This window comes from Nannobrachium achirus (genome assembly GCF_963921795.1).
Source record: "Nannobrachium achirus genome assembly, chromosome: 14".
Lineage (NCBI taxonomy): Eukaryota > Metazoa > Chordata > Actinopteri > Myctophiformes > Myctophidae > Nannobrachium > Nannobrachium achirus.
In genome coordinates this window covers 35265382-35286367 of record NC_137821.1, presented here as the reverse complement: position 1 = coordinate 35286367, position 20986 = coordinate 35265382, and the positions used below count along the sequence as shown (strand labels likewise).

At 41.5% G+C, this 20986-nt stretch overlaps 2 protein-coding genes across 2 annotated transcripts; one reads left to right on the top strand and one right to left on the bottom strand.

The window, feature by feature from the left end:
• On the bottom strand, positions 1–13843 carry LOC308298270 (ATP-binding cassette sub-family E member 1-like). Its single transcript, XM_080741835.1, has 19 exons — positions 13744–13843; positions 10864–10978; positions 10602–10687; positions 10022–10119; positions 7714–7831; positions 7027–7164; positions 6633–6702; positions 6056–6152; positions 5780–5869; positions 5569–5690; positions 5110–5234; positions 4188–4284; positions 3899–3958; positions 3662–3720; positions 3444–3554; positions 3130–3272; positions 2680–2802; positions 1778–1889; positions 1–1452 (listed from the first exon to the last, which is right to left on the bottom strand). Exons 2-19 carry the CDS (start codon positions 10964–10966, stop codon positions 1402–1404), a joined length of 1803 nt encoding a protein of 600 aa, XP_080597961.1. The 5' UTR covers positions 10967–10978; positions 13744–13843; the 3' UTR covers positions 1–1401.
• A 727-nt stretch (positions 13844–14570) lies between these two features.
• On the top strand, positions 14571–18842 carry anapc10 (anaphase promoting complex subunit 10). Its single transcript, XM_080741266.1, has 6 exons — positions 14571–14698; positions 15581–15698; positions 15881–15971; positions 16692–16812; positions 17226–17279; positions 17600–18842. The coding sequence occupies exons 2-6, from the start codon at positions 15584–15586 to the stop codon at positions 17774–17776; spliced, it is 558 nt and encodes a 185-aa protein (XP_080597392.1). The 5' UTR covers positions 14571–14698; positions 15581–15583; the 3' UTR covers positions 17777–18842.
• Positions 18843–20986: the final 2144 nt, after the last annotated feature.

The following is a 20986-nucleotide window of genomic DNA, read 5'->3' as shown; positions in this document are numbered from 1 at the left end:
TACCTCCACAATGTTGCTGGGCGCTGCCCTGTCCATTCAGGCTGACATGAGGCAGAGCGTTAAGCACGTTATAGCATGGCTGTAAACGCTGCAAGACACTGATGAAAGATCAATGCATCTCTGGGATGCTTCCACGCTGCAAGTCAACACGACGGCCATTTTGCTCTTAGGTCACAGCCATAGTTAATAGTTATGTAGAACTACGGGTTCAATAAAGCACGATTTATACTTTGTATAATAGCCGATCTATAATTTATAGATCTGCTATTTTCTGTGTAAACTGTTGTATGACGGAGCATGAATTGGGCTTAAGCCATAAGTCTAGTACAGTCTCATGTAGCCAGACAATCAGATCACCGCCTACTCATAAGTCTGTGGAAATGTAAATTCAATGTACGAGCTATAACAGTAGACAAACAGCACTAACAAACCTACAGCAACTCATTTGAAAAATAATCCTGATACCGTCTCAATAGCGGTGGACCGCCCTTAATCTTTGTAATGGTTCTGAAATGTTAGTTTAATACATTTCCAAATAGTTTACAACAGGTTTACATTGCACTTAGATGTCACCAGACATATCAGCAGGCAGAGATCTCTAAACGCCTGACTACACAAGACTATATTTAATATTAACTCTAAGAGCAAATTGGCAGTCTTGTGAATATGCCAACATCTCCAGTAAGTAATATTCAGTCATGTTGCAGCAAGGAGGTCTGAATGGTCCAGATTTTCATCCATAACCCCCGCTTCCCACACACACACACAAAACACGCACACAATAGCTTCTGCATTCCCGGATTTTCCAGACGGTGGTATCCCTGTTTCAGTTCATTTTTCCATAGCTTTGTTTGGCTATGCCGTAAATCTGAACCTAAAACACATGAAGGTGTCATGTGTGTTTCCAGTTCAAATCTGCCCTTAGCCAATCAAACAAAGCTGTGAAAAATATTACCGTAACAGGAAACGGCTATGCCACCTTCAGCAAACCCGGGACTACAGGTATGCACACGGAGCATATTACTGCTACCAGTGATACTATGACCCCACCCAAACTCAGTTAAAGTAGCATTGTGCCAATCGGTGGAATCAGTTGGGTCTGGTGAAACCTGTGCACACTCAGATCTGCTTTGGCCATACTCGCACAGCAGCCGTTTTCCTCTTAGGTCACGCTCTGGGCCGGGTGACCCCAGAGAGCAAAATGGCTGTCGCCGTGATAAATATAGTCAATAATGAACTGCTGCTGCTGTACAGTGATGACAAAAGACACTGGAGAACGCTGCCGGCTGTCGAACACAACTCGCTGGCGATCCGTCTTTGTTGAGCTGCCTTGTATCTTGTAAAACGGCGTTGAATGTTGGAACACGCGGCAGGAAGCGGTGATGGGTCGGACAGGAAGTCTTAATAATCATCCAAGAAGAAGTAGTTGCCGCTTTTCTTCTGCTCTGTGTCCTAAGAGACAGGACAGAGGGCAAAGGTCACTAAGGTCATTAAAACAGCACCAAAGGTCATGGACTTCAGAGATGCGGGGTAGAATAGAATCATATTAAGAGTGTAGCAACTGTACACGACAACATCAGATAAATGGCTACAGTGTAAAACGGTGGTGTGTGTGTGTGTGTGTGTGTGTGTGTGTGTGTGTGTGTGTGTGTGTGTGTGTGTGTGTGTGTGTGTGTGTGTGTGTGTGTGTGTGTGTGTGTGTGTGTGTGTGTGTGTGTGTGTGTGTGTGTGTGTGTGTGTGTGTGTGTGTGTGTGTGTGTGTGTGTGTGTGTGTTACCTTGATAGAGTTGAGTTTGTTGATTCGTGGCCTGAAGTTGTTTGGGTCTCGTCTGAATGTGATCTCCAACAGAGACAAGAATTTGTTCATGCCTGCCAACAGGCTCTGTGGACTGATGGACAGAGAGCGAGACAGATGGAGAGATGGACAGAGAGCGAGACAGCGACAAAATTTGGATTGTTAATATCAACTGAAACAATGTTATCTGTATACAAGTAAGACTGAATGTGCAGCAATAGCATATGGAAACGATTGTGTTTTCATCTTGAATGAATATGTACAATATCTCATTATATTGCTCCTTCTAGTGAGGACCCCTCAAAAATGAGATGCTGCATCTCAAGAGGCTTATCCTCCAGTGAAGTAGTGGACAATTTAATCATTACAGTGTTCCATATGAGCAGGGAGTGACGCTAACGGTTGCCCGACTGCCCGGGGCAGGTAAATAAAATGGTTGGGCAGGTGAAGTTTGCTACCAGGTTGCCCGACCGGGCAAGTGCCCATTTTGAATAACATAATATAAGATATGTTTCTTTAGCCTACTTGAACGGGGTATAGTGTTCAAAGTGAATGAAGAATAAATTAATGGAGAACATTTCTATTTTATAGACTGTCAGCTTGCTGTACAGTATACTGCTTCTTACGCTTACAAACAACATGAATATGTTTACAAGTAGGGCTGGGCAATATATTGATAAAACATCTACTGTACAGTATAACCATTTGAGTCTATGAGATTAGGAGTGTATCCATAGCAATGTAAACAGATTGAGAACTTCTTAACTAACTCTAACTGACCCATGGGAATTGAGTATTCGTAGTAAAAAAGCCATGTAGTGATTTAACTCAATTTATTTTAGTACACCAATCGCTAGTGTGCATATAGTGTGTATGTGTCTTACGTGTTGGCTACTGTGTCTTTGGAAGGGATTCCGTCGAAGACGATGACTCTGTCAGCGAGGTACGTCGCCATGATGAAGTCGTGTTCTACTACGAATGCTGTTTTCTTAGCATGAAGGATGTACCTACACACACACACACACACACACACAGAACAAGACATTTTGTGATGGGGTTATTATAGTTTACGTACATGTGTCTGCCGCATAGCAGATGTCTGTCTATTACCAATTTGAGAGGTTTGTGACCATGCATACTGTATATATCCTTGACTTGTACAGTATGTCTAAAATGTATATACTGTATATACATGGTCACACGCGCACACCCTGTCACAGAACAACAGAAGTCGTGATAGAAGTCCTTTGATGATTTTAAAACTGGCAGAAAAGGTACAAGTGGCAATGATGAAATTGCTGTCTGTGCAGTAAGTGTTTGAGTATGTGTTGTACCTCTTGATGACTCTAGCAGCCATCAGTCGCTGTTCAGAGTCCAGGTAAGCAGATGGTTCATCAATGAGATACACGTCTGCTGGTTTCCCCAAACACAACGTTAATGCTACTCTCTGTAGCTCTCCACCAGACAGGTTCTGGACCTAGAGACAGGCATACAGAGAGAGGCAGAAAGATAGTGTGACTATTTTCTTTTCAAATATGTCTTAATTGAATTGTATCAGTTTATTAATGGAAACAATAAGACATTAAATTGAAAACTGTAGTCAGAGTTTGATTAAAAAAGAAAAATGCTGTGTTTTGAGTGTACTTACGTCTTGGTCTATGATGCATTCTATCTGCATAGGTTTCATCACATCAGTGATGAACTGGGGATGTGTGTAGGCATCTCGGATCTTGTCATGAAGCAATGCTCGAACACTGCCCTGTAACACAAAGACACTATATGATTAGAATAGCGTCACATCATGTGATACATACAGACACTGTTCCAACATCCTTACACCATTAGACACACAGACTGTAAGAGTACCTTGAACTTGGGGCTGATTGTCTGAGGTTTGTAGCTGACGTTGAGGATGGGAACATCACCTGACAGAGACAGAAGCTGTCAATTTAAACTCTCTCTCTCTCTGTGTGTGTGTGTGTGTGTGTGTGTGTGTGTGTGTGTGTGTGTGTGTGTGTGTGTGTGTGTGTGTGTGTGTGTGTGTGTGTGTGTGTGTGTGTGTGTGTGTGTGTGTGTGTGTGTGTGTGTGTGTGTGTGCGTTACCTCCCCCATCAGCTTTGAGTCCTCCAGCCAACATCCTGATGAACGTCGTCTTCCCTGTCCCTGAATAGAGAATCACACAATGCTTAGATATACTGTAGTTACACACAAATTCACATTACTTGTGTCTACAGAAGTTAATAATATACCTTCAAAACAGGCAACAAGAAGGCATACACGGAATGAAGAGTGCTAGGGGCTGAGCTCAAGATGTGAGTTTTCAGCATGGGGCACACGACACTGTATCACACAACAAACAACACATCAGTGAATGACAAGACATGAAATGTACCGTTTTCTCCCAACATCACCATGATTTCAGAATCAGTGAATTCTCCTTCTTTGATGTCCAGACTGAAGTCTCCCAGGGTCTTCTTCATGTTGGGATACTACAGAATAACATAGTCAAATTAGTCCAAGGAACACTGATCTCTGATCTTTTAAAATCACTAAAAGCTCCAGCAGGGGTTGACACTTGCCCGAAGGTAATGCCCACTTGCCCGAAAAGTAAATCGTCCATTATAAAATGATAGGTACGATTTTAATTACCGCTCAATTTAACACTTATTTATTTACTTTCTGGGGCTGTGTGATAAAATGTCATACCTCAAATACCTCCAAATCCAAATACTTTAGCTATGATTGAATATGTCTATGAGTTCACACTTGTTATTTTATATTTTTAAATGTAGCAACAGTAAAAACAGCACATTATAGGTAAATAGAGCTCTTATTTTACATTCCACAGACCAGAAGACACAGCGCACTGGCCACGTTCAGGTGTTTAGACAGATATCTTGTGTTGTGTTTATAGACATTTGTGTCTCCTCTCAAATGAGCACTTGCCCTGTCGGGCAACCTGAAAGCCAACTTCACCTGCCCTGACGTTTCATTTACCTGCCGGGGGCAGGTGGGCAAGCCTTAGTGTCAATGCCTGCTCTAGTATACACGTAGTTGACCGGGGTCCCCCAGGGTTCTACCCCCATACAGTTTCCCCCTCTATAATCTCTCGAGACAGCCTCCGATAAGCTACACTTCAGAGGAAGAGGGACAGACCAAGTGGGCGTTCCCTTTTCTTTGACGATGGCTAGCCAGATTGCCCCCTCTATATCAAATCCCTTAGCAGAAATTATTAACAATCTCACAATGTGTTCGGCTTTTGTAGATCTGCCATTTTTTAAGAAATAGGGATGCTAGGGCTCAAAGGTACACACCTGGTAATGTCTAAGTCGCTTGACGTCCTCCTCGTTGGCCGTCTCAGCCACCTTGAAGACCAATGAGGTTTCACGGAACCTCAGGTTCTCCGTGGGAACGTAACCATCCAGAAAGATGTTGATACCTGGAGCACATGCGCGCACGCACGCACACACACACACACACACACACACACACACACACACACACACACACACACACACACACACACACACACACACACACACACACACACACACACACACACACACACACACACACACACACACACACACACACACACACACACACACATTCCGCTCACAAATGTACACAATCCACAGGACTCTAAGGTAGTGGTAGTTTTATATCTCTGCATCACCCAGAGATCCATTCAATGTTTTTCTCCCTTTCAGCCCAAGAGTAAAACGTAATAATTTCTGAGCTCAGCTGGCAGCCTTAGTGTGTGTGGCATTTACCCTCTCTGACGCTGAAGGGCATGGTCACCACTCCGTATGCGCTGGGAACGCCATACAAACAGCAGATGAAGTCAGACAGGTAGTCCAACACACTGAGGTCATGTTCCACTACGATGATGTACCTAACACACACACACACGCACACGCACGCGTACGTTAGTATCAGTCCGTAAAAAGTGCTTGGTACAGGTTGTGGTTTCAGGAGTGTTACCTGGTAGGTGTGACCAGGGATCTGATGGTGATAGCTGCCTTCAGCCTCTGTTTGACATCCAGATAACTGGACGGTTCATCGAACATGAAACTACAGAGAGGACAGGTAAACCATGAATGATAATGGAAACTATTATGATAATTATGTAAGCATCCACACAGGAGAGATGGACATATACTGCATATATTTAACATATCAGCTTTCTGTATGCAGAATGCAGATGACAGAACAGTGCTCATATGATTAAAGGTGCAGAGGTGTGTGTGTGTGTATTACATGTCAGCTCTCTGTATGCAGACCACAGCACAGGCAAATCTCTGAAGTTCTCCACCAGACAGATCCTCTACGTTCCTCTCCCGGAGGTGAGTGAGATCTGACAACAACACAAAAACAACACGTCAGAACACCCACACTGAACTTATCAGAAACATGAGCGCTCACACATACATGATACACCCACACTACCAATCACTCCTTTATCAAGGAAAAAATCAAACCCATGTTTGAAGTGAGCGGTGGATGTGAGCAGTTCATTTTGAAGTTATGTTTCCTAACTTATTGCAGGTATTGCAGCTCATGCTACATACATAGTAACATAGTACCAGTAAGATAAGCGATCGTCAGGTCACATACACAAACTTTAGAAGGCAATGGTAGCCAATCAGGAGGGAATATGGGAAATAATGGGACAGATGCATGTTGATGACATGACTTTAGAGATTTAGCCCTAAAATCATGCAAAGCGTGATTTTAGGGTCCAGAAATGTGTTTTGCAGGAGTAACATACATATATACATAAGCACGCAGTCACGCATGGGAGACGTTGAGACCAACACTCAAAAAGTGTGTGTACCTAGCTGTTGACAGACTAGAGTCTGAGAATCGTTGTCATCCTTCCTTGTGAGGATGGCTCCTACTGACCCCTGGTGGACGACAAAGGAAATACAACCATGAACAAGATTGAAAAATCTATTAATTATTAATTCATCCAGTCACTCGTGACGTTTATTGATAGGGACTGATACATCATGTTGACATGTCATTAAGCCCAACAACAAACAAATATTGCTCGTGTTCGGTTTCTTAAATGTATAAACTAATAATAATACCCCTGCCGCCCTGTTTTAATATAATCTATTTCTAACCTATTTTGATAGACAGGCAGACAGACAGGCAGAGATCAATCCCACAGGGGAAATTCATTTGTCAAGATTATTTTCATAATTATTTTGTTTTGTAATGTTTACCTTGACAGTCTTGGGGATCTGGTCGACATACTGTGGTTTGACGATTGCTCTCAGATCGTCTTCCAGGATCTTGGTGAAGTAGTTCTGAAGTTCAGAACCTCTGAAGTATGTCAGAATCTCCTGCCAGTCTGGAGGGCTCTGGTACATAAACACTAGTGTTAGTAGCCTATCCATTCCACTAGTATTCATTTGAACATACTGTGTGACTAATAATATGTACTAGTCGCTGTCAGGCGGAATCATTGTATTTCGATATTTAATATATATATTTAATAATATGTTTTTTTTTATAAATGAATGCCCCTTTTTATACTCATACTATACTATCATATGACAGTGGTACGCAAAAGTAGTAAAGAATTGGCAATATACAAGCTCACAGCATGCTGTGGCATATTGTACAGTAGAGAAGTGAGAAACCACAGTCTGAAAGAGGCATTCCTTACCACGGTGTTAAAGTACCAGCGTCTTATGGGTGCTATTTTACAGCTTGGGTAACAAATGTAAGTTGCTTGCATTTGGAAGCCTCTGTAATGTCCACAAGTTGTGACAGGACTACAGATTGCATGAATGCCCAAGCCAAGAGCTAAAGCTAAATCCTGTTCAAAGTCTGCGGAAACTGGCAGTCGCCACATATTGTATGGAGGAGACGATGCTGTGTGTGCGTTTTTTAAGTTGTCATCTTACATCATATTTGCCCAAGTTGGGTTTCAGTTTTCCTGCCAGGATCTTCAGAGCGGTGGACTTTCCAATACCGTTGGTACCAACCAGACCCAGAACCTCACCTGGTCTGGGGATGGGCAGACTGGATGGGCAGAGAGACAGAGAGAGAGATCAATAATAATTGAGGATAGGGGCTGTCTTCCTCCATATATGGGCATTCCCATAATAAGTCCTGTCTTAATATTGATGACATAGTTGGGCATAAAAGGGATTCTGTTAGATTGGTTCCCATGATATCACAGTGATGTCAAAGCGTGATGTCAGAGCGGCAAACCCAGCCGCTGAAGAAAGCGACGAACCACGCAGTAGACCCCAGCTGTGATGTCACAGTGATGTGTCAGGAGAACCACAGTTTCAGGCGTTATAGACAGACAGACAGACGGTCAGAGATACGGTCAAGCTGTGACCATTCTCATACTACATTCGCAACAATATCGGGACATGAGACTAGGGGCCCTATTAAGAACGTGGTATGCTATGCGCTCGTGTAGTATTTAAGTCCGGTCGCATACGATTGTGGCGAGCAACACGCTCATATGCGTTGTTTTGCAATTAAGAAGTGGGAGCTAAGTCATATGAACGCGCTGTGCGGCGCCCGCACGCATATTTAAGGTATGGGGAGGTAACATATGTAAATCAACCTGCGCTGTGCGGCCAGTGCAATTATGAAGGTCGAGTAACTGAAACAAATAACGCATATCCTTAGACGTGCTTTCTCCCCCTTTAATGCGCTAAATGACATGTTTATGAGACTGGGCGGCAGCAGCCTTGCTTCACAAGAAACAGCAGCAGGCCTATATACCCTATAATTCAGCCACATTTCTTCATTCTGGTCTGATTAAAACAAAACAAAAAATCCATTCCTTCTTCTGTACCAGTCATATGGCTCCCCCATGAAAGATATCACGCTAATATGGGACTTCGGAGATTTCTTTTATTTAATTATTATAGGTTGGCAAGAGCGGATTTTTGCCTGCTGTAATTTGTGCATGAATAGATGGTTGGTGTCGGCATGGAAAGCACATTCACAGGACCATGGATGGATCTCTTTCAATTTTTAAAATCGCTTCATATAATTGCCCGATCTATGAGGAATTAATCTGCTGTTTTGCTTTGCTTCATATAGATGCGTGATCGCTGATCGCGATGCGTCATGCCAATTTAGCCAAAGAAGAAAAAAAAAAAGCTCTCGAAGCACTATAGGCTATACATGGCATGTTGACAGCTTTTAGGTCTAAATATGTTTTTTTCAGACACATACATGTACAGTATGTGCTACAGTGCAAGGACATGCAGCAGCCCGAGGGCATACGTCTGGCTGCCATCACCTAGGCGCTGAATTAATTAATTAAACAGCCCTATTCTTTTACATCTCTGTCATTTTTGGTCTAATTTTACAAATGTAAATTTCTAAATAATAAATGAAATGTATTTATTATTACTGTACTCAATGTCAAACAAAATCAGGTGGGATATGTTTTATTTCGTTTAATTAGGCTAGATTCCTTTTTGGGGGGGCGGGGGCAGGAGGCTACAGAAAGGCCGCCGTGCCTTTCTGTAGCCTATTAATTAATAGGCCAATATACGTCCATTGTTCACTCAACAAGGCCAGCCTATGTCACACTGACACGCTGGCATGAGATGAGAGAGACAAATAGATGTGGACTTGACAAAAAAAGTATTATATTAATATAGCCTTCTCTCTCTCGCCTTTTCTTCTCTATACGGTTCTAATAAAACAGACCTTATTGAGTGTGAGATATCAAGCATGATATCACTGTGATATGTGAATAAGCATTAGCCCCTCCATCCTCTGGTTTTATGCCAGTTAAATGGAATGACGGACGAGCTTCTGATTGGTGAATGTACCTACCGGGGTCAAGCTATCCGCTTTTCAGGTAAAACACACCCATGCATAATTCTTCCGTGCGCTTGGCGCACAATTTGATCAGCGCAAATCACATAATCAGCTGCTGATCGTTATTCATGCGTCAAACGCGATCGTCGGCAGTCGGCATCTCCTTAGCACAGGCGTTAATTACCGTCTTCTTAATCGAGCCCTAGATATCATCTGTGATTATATGGCATAAGTATTTTTAACGCAAATGTTTTTCCCACCATTTTTAATCACTTAATCCTTACTTTAATAATCATTTTATACAAAAATAGATACAATAGCCGATCCACACGCTCACAACAATGTAACTAAAATATTGTTCATACAATCTAGCACATATTGTCCACAAATGTGCAGTAAATGAACTGTCCATACCGGTGCAGTTTGAAGGAGTTGGCACAGTATCGATGGGTCGTCTCCTTCACCAGGTTACTGGGCAGGTTGACGATGGACAACGCGGCAAACGGACATTTCTACACTCACACACACACACACACACACACACACACACACACACACGAGAGAATGTTGTACTACGTCAAGGTACTCATTGTCTTGAGTCCCTCATATCATAGATCTCCAACTCCCAATACATCTGGTGAGATCTAAATTCTAACGAATATTGGTTAATGGGGTGATAACAATTAAGAGTTGTCACAGAACCAATGCAAAGACTTTACAGCGGCCCTTCATATTGGGATATTGCTTTTCAAAGCAGTGGGACTAGGTTTATTACTGCTGGTTTTCTCCGGTGTTCATGCCCATTCAGTCAAATTTAGACATTATCAGTTAGCGAGATTTAAAATCTTCTGGTTATGCGAGGTACACAATCAACTTATAACTTTTCAACTTGAGTGAAATCTCACAGAACAGAAAAGTTATTATTTACAGTACATCTTGATCTATTTGATCGATGTGGAAACTGCAGAACAGGGTTCAGTTGAGTGATTTTTACCTTGATACAGATCCCACAGCCAATACAGAGCGACTCAGAGATCCACACCAGTTTGCTCTGGGGAGTGACTTCTATACACAGCTTACCTGAAAGCACGAAGACACACACACACACACAATTAAGTATTCTGAATTGAAATACTGACGTGAACTGAACACACACAAAACATACAAATTTGCCAATCTACAAGCTCACAATGTGACACACATACATGTACATCTTAACACACTTGGTGCCAAACACGAGTTTGACTAGGACTTACCCATGCGGACAACAGGACAACTTTTCTTGCATTCTTGTCGACATTTCTTTGGTTTACACTTGTCATGGTTGACGATGGCAATCCTTGTGTTCTTATCTGCCATGATGCACAGCAGCTAAAAGAGAGACGGAGAGAGAGAGAGAACTTAAACCCTTTTTTATCCACAGAACATTAATTGAGTTCAGACATCTATTACATCTTCTGTGACATATTGGGACAGGGACACTGCTGACATGCGGCTGTGTTCAGAGGACAGATACAGAAAGAGAGGGAAGGAGTGAGAGATAAGAGGGAGGACAGACACACCCATTCTGACTGACATCCACCAACCATTAATACTGTCACCTACTGCCTGTCTGTCTGTCCTACTACATCAATACTGTCTGTGTCTGTCCTACACATCATCCATATTGGCACCTACTGTATGTCTGTACACACTATATCAACCATAAATACTGTCACCTATTATGTGTCCTACAGGGACAAACAACACTGTGTCCTACAGACACACTGTATGTCTGTCTGCCCTACAGACACATTCTAGTCCTAGGCTACGGAGACAAACAATGTCTGTCCTTGCTTGCTTGTACTTGCAAGCAAGGACAGACAGACATTACACTGTATACGCCAGTCACTGTATGTGTCTGTCTGTCTATCTGTCTGTCCGTCCTACCGAGACAAACAACACTATATATATGGCTGTACTACGGAGACAAACACTCCATGTCTGTACTACAGAGACGAACAACCCTAAAATTAAGCAGACACAGTTTAGCTTTTAGTAACATTAAACGTTATGATCTAAGCCCAGTCATGACCTCTGACATTTAAAGCAGACTAGTAACTACTGTTTGCCATGGCTTTGTATTGCGGGATTGTGTATAATGAACAAAAGAGTGTATGGTGAACAGAAAGACAGAGCTACCATGCATAGAACACCATTATTCTGCTGACAGACTGACCCGACTGACACGCTCAATGGATACACAGACCAGTTCATATAGATTAGATGGAAATATAGATCAACATCGGGGTGCAACAGGTAATCGAACTAAGTGATTTAATCAATCATTTAAAAGATACCGTAATTTGATTTTAATTAAATAATCGATTTTGAGGGAAACTGGCGTCACATTTAAAAACAGACAAACTAATACACACAGCTAGCTCGTAACTAGTTCCCATCACATTAGTTGGTAACTAAGTCCCCATCACACAAATCAGACTAACCCATAATTAGCAAGAATTAGCTCCCAATTTAAGCCAAGCCCACATTTAATGTAATCACAGATCAAACATCAATCAGTCCGCATCCAGGGTTCCCCCAGGAGACAAATGTAGTCTGGGTGGCAAGTACCAGAGTGGGGCACACTACGGCTGCACGTTATGGACAAAATGTAAAATTCATATTAAAAGTGAATAATATTGCATTATCTCTCATCTTGCATTTCACCAACCAGAAGTCTAACATGTTTAAGGTTGTTTAACCCATTAAGGCCTGAGGCCGATTCTACATAATGTCTTCTAAATCCAAACAGTTTATGAAAAACGTTATCAGTGGTTCTCAAACTTTATCATGTCATGCCAACCCCCGTGCCCGTCTTAAAATATTTTGTTCCACGGACCTCCAGAAACAAAGATCTGAGTTACAAATGTTCACTTTAATAATATAATTCCACGGATTTCAGTTACAGAACCTTTATGGTCTTGTTATAGACAGCAGCTAGAAACTAATTTTCAATGAGAAGGGAACAAGAAGGTCCTGTGAAACTGTCACAGTAGTGCCCATCTCACACACAAGCCTGCCAGTGTCAGACTTTAATAGTCTTATTATAGAGTCCATAACATTGAAGCTCAGAACTTGCACAGCTGGCCAGGGTTCGAATCTGACCTCAGGCTCTATGTCCCTCCCCACCTGTCTCCTTGTTTCCCACATCTCTCACTGTAACTATCAGCATAAACTATGAAAATGCCAAATATAATCTATAATCTATTGTAAAAAATAAAAATAAAAAAACACACAGCTTAGCTATCCTATTCTCCATCATATGACACATCATGAGTTAAGGTAAAGTAACCCTGGATGGGGACCCAAATGCATGGCACTGGATGGGGAAACCATAAGGGTAAGTTTACTATAATGCATCTTTTGTCTTAGGAATGCGACAAAAAACAAAAACAAAAAAATATAATTTTACTCAAGTCTCCATGGCGTGAGTAATCAATAGGGGGGAAAAAAGTCATTTTGAGGGTGAACTACTCCTTTAAACAACGTTAAACTCACTTTGCCACTCACTCTGCCACTCGATTTGCCACTCTATTTGCCATTCACTTTATGCATGCGTATCCGTAAACCCTCTATTAACATCAAGATAAACATACACTTAGCAGCACTATAGCCAACCCTAACCGTTAAGACTGTAATCAGCTGTCATCACATTTAACAGCATGGCTATGGCTAGTCAACTACAGTTAGCCAGAGTGACTACTCAAAACAAACCAACTTACGAATCAAACTAAAACTACACCAGGCAGGCAAGTCAACGAATCAAACTAATCTACAGTAATCATTCTCAAGTTTGAACATGACACATTTAATGGCATCATTGTAACTAATTAACTAACGTACGCACAGCCAATCAGTAACGGATCAAACTAACGGCTACAGTTAGTTACCTGTTGTAACAAGTTAAATTAAACAAGTTGCCCGAACAAGTCAAATTAAACCACAGTCAGTCGGTAACCAGTCATATTAAAGTACAGTTATCCGGTAATAACCAGTCTCCATCACATAAGGCCCAGTAGTATTTGACAGCTGTGCGGGGTAAAGAGACACAAACCTTTCCGTTTCATCTCCTGCTCCAAATAAATCAAACTCACCCGCCGGGCTCCGCGGCCACGCGGCTCACGACTCGTTCGGTGGTGAAATGAAGCCTGTCTGGGCGCAGATAGAGTGAAATGTGAGAGAATTAAAGGTGCTGTTTAGTTTCACAGCAACGTGTTCTTGTTCAGCAGAAAAAGCCGGCTGACGGAGCTCTGCGTGGGAAGAAAGATGGCGGGTGACTGTCCTCACGTCACCGCGCGTCCCGCAGTACCTGTGGAGAGCCTGGTTCCGTGCTCATATCCGGCCTTGAGCCCGCCCACTGTATCCGGTCATTTCCACGCACACATACACAGACAAACATAGACTGTTTCCGTATCCGCTCTATAGCGGATGTGGAAACTCTAAAGTGAAGTTTGACGCTGGTTGAGAAGACGCGGGCGCGGCGGGATGACGCGTTAGTATTCTTTTTTTGTTTTTATCTTTATTGTCAATAAAATAAATATATACAAACAAAGAATAACACCAGAGCCAGGGGGAATCTTCAAGGAAGAAAATATATAATAAAAGAAGAAGATAAATAAAAAGTAGACGAATTAATATACTCAAAACAAATAATATACTTCTGAGTTTAAAAATGTTTTAATGTATTGTTTGGCTTAGCTGCATTTATTTATATAAAATGTGGATAAAATAATTACAAAATGGAATAGGTATTACGTTCATTATTATGGTAGATAAAGGAACCATAGAGTTACATTCCAAAAAGTTATAATATTCGGAAGAAACAAAACAACTTTTGCCAGTTATTGACGCAATAAACCTGCGACTGAGGTTCTGCGACGTCACCGACCAGCGACTGAACTTGAGTTAAAGGAGTGGGAGATTCGAAGGAGGAGAAGAAGCAACAAAAACAAACAATAGAGGATCGTTTTGCAGTTATTTTTGGGGTTAAATAACGCAACATTTGAGCTGCTGAACTGACACGTTGAAGACATTTTGGCAGGTTAACATGTAAGTACCTGTGTGTGTGAAAATGACGCTTTAAACCACCATGGCACCATTCGTGTTCCAAAATATTTAACCTGTGGAATGTTATGCTAAATAAATGAGTCCAAGACTATTTTTGCCTATTGAAGATTTGTCCTAAGACATTTAACAAAAGAAAAGCGGTCAGTCATGTAGTCATGGGATTAGAGATGCTTCCCCATCCGTCTTAGTTCTTCCATCCTTCCTTCTCCATCTGCTCTGCTGCTCTGCAGTTATCGCTAGGTCACCTCACAAGGCAAGGCAATTCAATCAATGTGCGTTACACAAGACATTAATCCAAGGAAAGGCATACTATAAAAGGACACCACACCAGGCACGTGCACACATAGACATCAAAGGGGGCTTGAGCCCCTGCCCTTTTATCCACCCGTAAAAAGTGCCCCTTCCAGACCATGAATGCAGTTTTTACTATGGTGAAAGAAATGCAAATGCCCTCTTTCCATGCAATACCTGAAGGGAGCATTCAAAAGAATTGCCTTGTCAAAACTCTCCTGAACTTGGATGCAGCACCTTATGTTGAAAGAATGACCCACTCTCTGTAGAAATCCATGCCATATGACACGTCTCCAGTATTCACTTGATTATGCTTAGTTCAGTGTGGTATCAAGTACCTAAAATAGCCGACCTCCAAGCTCACAACGCGTCGCGCAGACTCGCGCCGCGCTGTGACACGTTGTGAGCTTGGAGGTCTGCTATTTTCGATATTCCCACCAAAAGGCCCTTTTAGAAATGTCAGCCCTTGCCTCTCCAACATTCTCTGCACGTCCCTGAAGGACATTTAGTGATGTAGTTGTGTTAACGATGCGTTAGTGTTGTTGATTCTGAAATGATACTTGTGGCTTTTAGAGGATGGCCACGCCAAGCAAGACCCCCCCGGGGGCGGACCCCAAACAACTGGAGCGAACTGGTACCGTCCGAGAGATCGGCTCCCAGGCTGTGTGGTCCCTGTCGTCATGTAAACCAGGTGAGGTTGATTGATTGACAGAATGACAGCTCCACTGACGAAATACAGTATACATACATGGTTATTGATTTGTTTATCATTCAACATGTTTACTGCCTCTGATGAGCAAAGTCTCTCTCTGTCTCCCCCCGCCCTTTCCCCCGTCCGTCTGTCTCCCATCTCTCTTTGCATGCCTCTCTCAGGTTTTGGAGTGGACCAGTTGAGGGATGATAACCTGGAGACCTACTGGCAGTCTGATGGCTCGCAGCCTCATCTAGTTAATATACAGTTCAGGTATGCACGCATGCACGCACGGTGTGTGGATTGAGCATTTTGCCACAGTTCAGGGGAAAGTGGCTCAAAGTGTGTTCATTAACCAGAAGAGAATCGTTGGAAGAATCAATATGAAATATTTCCATTCACAATTTTTTATGGTACATCATAAAATTAATATAATAATATATGCCTATTGGTCATCCTTTAACCCATTTAGACGGGGAACCCCTACGTTCTCTTGTCGTCTTTGAATATTTGAAGTTTTTCAGAAACTCAGGATCCAGAAGCCACCTCAGGTCTAAACTAAATGAGTTACTTAAGCCTTATGTTATGCTTGGTCGTATGACAATTTCCCTGCGGGATCCATAAAGGCTGCCATGTTTATTGAGTGATTGAGTGATTAACTCTGTCTGTGGGTTTTAGAAGGAGTATTAGGCTAGAGCTTATGACTAAATAATAACATTGGAAGACATTCTTTTTCTTTTTTCTTTTTTTTCCTTTTGGTTTCTGGCCGACAACAATGCTACAGTATATGGGTGAAACGATTCATGCTTTTAATTAATATTTTGATTAATACGATTAATACTTTTTAATCCAAATTCATCACACAGATTAGTCAAATAATCACAAAAACAATTGACATTGATTGATTAAAAATAATCGTTTGTTGCAGCCCTGTTAACACAACAGATGGCAGACATAACGATGATGATGATGATGGTGTGTGTTGTTCTCCAGGAGGAAGACCACTGTGAAGATGTTGTGCATTTATGCTGATTATAAGTCAGATGAGAGCTACACTCCCAGTAAAATCTCTGTCCGAGTCGGAAACAACTTCCACAACCTGCAAGAAATCACAGTAACTATTCTATATTCTGTTATTTCTATAATCATCAACAGTATCCATATTATAAAACATTACCTACTGTAACATAGTCTAAGCTATAACATGTTTTACGACAAATGCATTACTTGTTGAAGCACTTTAAAATAAGGCAGATACTTCAACACCTCACTTTTCCATGCTCAGCAACATCCTTACAGGCAGTCGTGAGGACTACTTTCTCATAGAAATCATTTTTGTAGTAAAAATGTATTTGGAATGTTTGATTTTCATGTTGCTATATTTTGTAACCGTTTAATAAAAGCGATAAGCAATAATGTTTTAAAATCATGGTTAAGCACAGCCTTGCATGGCTTATTGCTTTATTAATCTCTGTTCCCTTCATTCCCTTCTCATCCTCTCTTCATTTCTCCCGCTCTCCTCTACAGCAGTTGGAAATGGTGGAACCCAGTGGATGGATCCACATCTCCTTATTAGACAATGTAAATATTACCTTTTGACTTTTGTATCTGTTTTTTGTGTTCTCATGTATGCTACATACAAAAATGTATTACACAGTCACAGTAATGAACACAGGACTGAGGTTATTTTATTATCCTGTAAAATAATGGTTTGGGACAGGTTCCCACCCGACGGTGACAACATTATTTGTATTCATTGACGTCGCCTCACTTGTGTGTGTGTGGGTCCTCACTCTGTGTGTGTGTGTGTGTGTGTGTGTGTGTGTGTGTGTGTGTGTGTGTGTGTGCGTGTGCGTGTGTGCGTGCGTGTGCGTGTGCGCATGTGCGTGTGTCCCTTCCAGGCGAACAGCCCTATCCGTACGTTCATGATCCAGATAGCTGTTCTGGCCAACCACCAGAACGGCAGAGACACTCACATGCGCCAGATCAAAGTCTACACGCCCGTAGAAGAGAGTTCCATCGGAAAATACCCACGATGCACCACGGTGGACTTCATGATGTACCGAACCATCAGATGATTCATAGACATTTCTTCACCTGTATACACCTGTACACCTTTACCTACATGCCTTCATCTGGACAAGTCTTAACGTCTGGGAACTGCACAAATTGTGGTTGTTTGTAGCAATGAATTGAGAGTGACTGGGACTCGACTTAGTTGTGCTCATAGATATATATATACCGGTATACATGTTTCATTTATTGATTGAATACTTTATTAGCAGTTTTGTTAACAGTACAGCTAGTACAGTCAAAGATTATGCTAAAGGGATGACACAAAAGCCCTTGTTTACATTGTACTCAATTCATCAGTAGTGTAGACACCATATTGGCCACTGATTTCCATTCAATGCCTTAATCTGGCTGCCATATTGGCAGGGGCAAGCTGTGACCCATGTATGTTTATTGAAGGAGGAGGCCTCTCAATTAAATCGTCATACCTTGCAGAATCTTCAACAGATTTTGAAGCCGATATAGGATACTTGGTACCAATTTAGACCTGTTACACCTATTGTATGTTATACTTTTCAAGCCGGTAATGTTATTTTATTTATTGATATATACTATTATGTCTAGAAACATAATTCTTCATATTCTTTTTCAGAAAAAAGTTTTTAGAATCTAAATGTGTTAAATATAAAATGTGCGTTTTAATTTCCAAACACCTTATCTTATGGAAATAGCAATGACTATAAAACAGACATAGTTTCTTGTAGTGGACTGGAGTTATGCCAATTTGCCAGTGCCAATATGATGTTGACGTAGGATCCAGTGGCCAAAGCGGTGTCTACATAAGGTGATTCAATCAAACCCCACTGCAAATCTGGTTTATTTGTACAATTCATAAACGATCAACTGTATGAAATAAACAAATCGAACAAGGTCTATGTAAATAGCTCAACACAACTAATATGAGACTGCAACTAATATGAGTGTTTTTTCCAAATTCAACCCAGAATTATTCAAACCCTTCATGGCAAGTGTCTTTAATACTTTGACGGAAACATTTTAAAATTGGGGTAGGCTCGAGAGACTAGGTTGTACTGGGAAAGTTCTGCTTAGCTGACACCTGCCCCCAGTACAACTGCAGAGTATTGTGATGGAATTAGAGAAACTGATAGAGGCTGTCTGTCTTAAAACTGTTGCTGCCTGTTCTCAACACTCATCGCTTTTACTTGTTTTCCTGGTTTGAATAAAATCGGTTTTTATTTTCTTAAAGTGACCGCTGCTATTGATAACTTCAATTAGGAGAGCCCCAACACAAAGCCAACATTAGCAATTGTCTATTTCAGTGGTTCTCAAACGTTTTAAATGTGTATTCAGTGATAATGAAAGTGGCCGGGGGTCATCTTGTTCCTTACTGGCCTTACAGTGTGGAAATGTTTAGTTTTTTATAGATTTTTTTTACACCATTATAATGTTCTCGTTTTGATCATTAGACCCAATCACTGAATATCGCTAGGCCTATGTCTCCAGCTTCCGGATATGTATGATACTGATTTACAACTAGACTGTGGCATTTTATGAGTTCAGTAGTTTACAATCTAGGCATTTAGCAGACGTTCTTGTGCGACTGTGGTTCTCAAAATTTTTATTTTGACCATAACTAAACATAACATAACTACGGCCATACTCTACCCTGATTGGTCGAGGACTGGCTGGCCACATCTAAAACCCGAATCAAGCTATGCTTGACACGGGCCATGGTGGAAGTCCTTATATGGTCAGCACACATTCTAGTGAGGAGAATGAATGGAAAATGTACCAATTATATTTTTATTTATTTGAATGTAATACAATCACTGAATATACAGTACCTTTAATTGCAAGGAGGACCCCCATATTGGTGTGCATTTAGGGCCATGGACCTGTTTACTAAAGTAAACGCACACTCACCAAAAAACATGATTACAATAGGCCTACAGACAGTACATGAGGAATGTTAATTGTAATATTTGCTTACTCCACTTGAGGGATACAGAGACCATGGAATGAAAACAGTGAATTTGAATCATACACAGAGTACACAATGGCATGCTAACCTTCCAGGAATATCCTGCCTTTTCAATTAGCTTGGATTCCCAATTGAAGATGTCACTGTGCAGCCCTCCTCTGAGACAGAGGGAGTAGAGAAAGATTGTGCCATATTATAATGAGCATACATGAGGATATTGAAGATATTGAAAATGGGTGAAGTCGTCCTTCAACTCCAAGAAGGTATAAATCTGTATATGCTCTAAAAGTTATGGTTACATGTTTTTTTTCTTCTTTTTTACATGTTTTTTACATAACATGTAAAAAAATATGTGGATATTATCATTACAATCATAGTGTTTGCTAGTTATTTGGGGGCCCATGCAATATCTTCACAGCACACCATTAAATGACTTAAATGATTTCCTTTCAGAAATTGACTATGAATTTAGTAACAGTTCAACTTCATAGCAACTACTATAATTGACAAGACATTATAATTATTAAGATTAACATTAATCATGAAAAACAGGCCTATCAGGTTAGATTAGCGGTTCTCAAATCGGTATACGAAGGGGACCCCCAGGGGTCCATGAGGGGGTTCCAGATTATAGCTATGGGTTCCAGGAAGGGGTCCCAAACTAATTGACTTAATATAGCATCACATTTCTCAAAAGTTTAACCACATTCTTTTTTTGGGGGGAAAACACAAAATGTTTTCATATGGAGTCCAGGGCCAAATTTATATTAATTTGGGGGTTCTTTCCTTGACATAGATCAGTGGTTGGTTTCCAAAGTGGATTCCAGGGTCCTCTGTGGGTTCCTTTTTGTACACTGTCTGTGATGGGGACTGGGGGAGACCTTGAAATGTGAAAGTTTGAGAACCACTGGCATAGATTATCATTTGACCCCCTCTTCCTCCCTCCCTCCCTCCCTCCCTCCATGCCAGCCCCCTGGGTGCCTGTGTGCTCGGCAGCTGTCGTCATTTCCCCAACAAGGAAACCATATTCGCGCTAAACTAGTTGGACGCCACGGACTAGAGAGAGAGAGAGAGAGAAAGAAAGGAAGAGAGACAAGAGAGCGAGAAAAGAAAGGGGAGAGAGAGTGAGGTAGAGTGAGGGAGGAAATAAAGAGAGGGAGAGAGAGAGAGAGCAGGGTTAAGGGACCTCTTTAATTTCACCCCCTCTCATGCTCTTGGCGCCAATCCGGGGCGAAAAGAAAAATAAGACTAATTTGGTGCACATTGATGGTGT

Bases quoted from the DNA above. Each gene is read 5' to 3' on its own strand.
- LOC308298270 (XM_080741835.1), bottom strand. From the start codon at position 10,966: ATGGCAGATAAGAACACAAGGATTGCCATCGTCAACCATGACAAGTGT. The intron at 6,153-6,632 runs GTACACACACTT...TGTTGTTGTCAG, and splicing joins TCTAGTCTGTCAACAGCTAG to ATCTCACTCACCTCCGGGAG. The intron at 3,273-3,443 runs GTAAGTACACTC...GCCTGTCTCTAG, and splicing joins AATGCATCATAGACCAAGAC to GTCCAGAACCTGTCTGGTGG.
- anapc10 (XM_080741266.1), top strand. From the start codon at position 15,584: ATGGCCACGCCAAGCAAGACCCCCCCGGGGGCGGACCCCAAACAACTG. The intron at 15,699-15,880 runs GTGAGGTTGATT...TGCCTCTCTCAG, and splicing joins CCTGTCGTCATGTAAACCAG to GTTTTGGAGTGGACCAGTTG. The intron at 15,972-16,691 runs GTATGCACGCAT...GTTGTTCTCCAG, and splicing joins CTAGTTAATATACAGTTCAG to GAGGAAGACCACTGTGAAGA.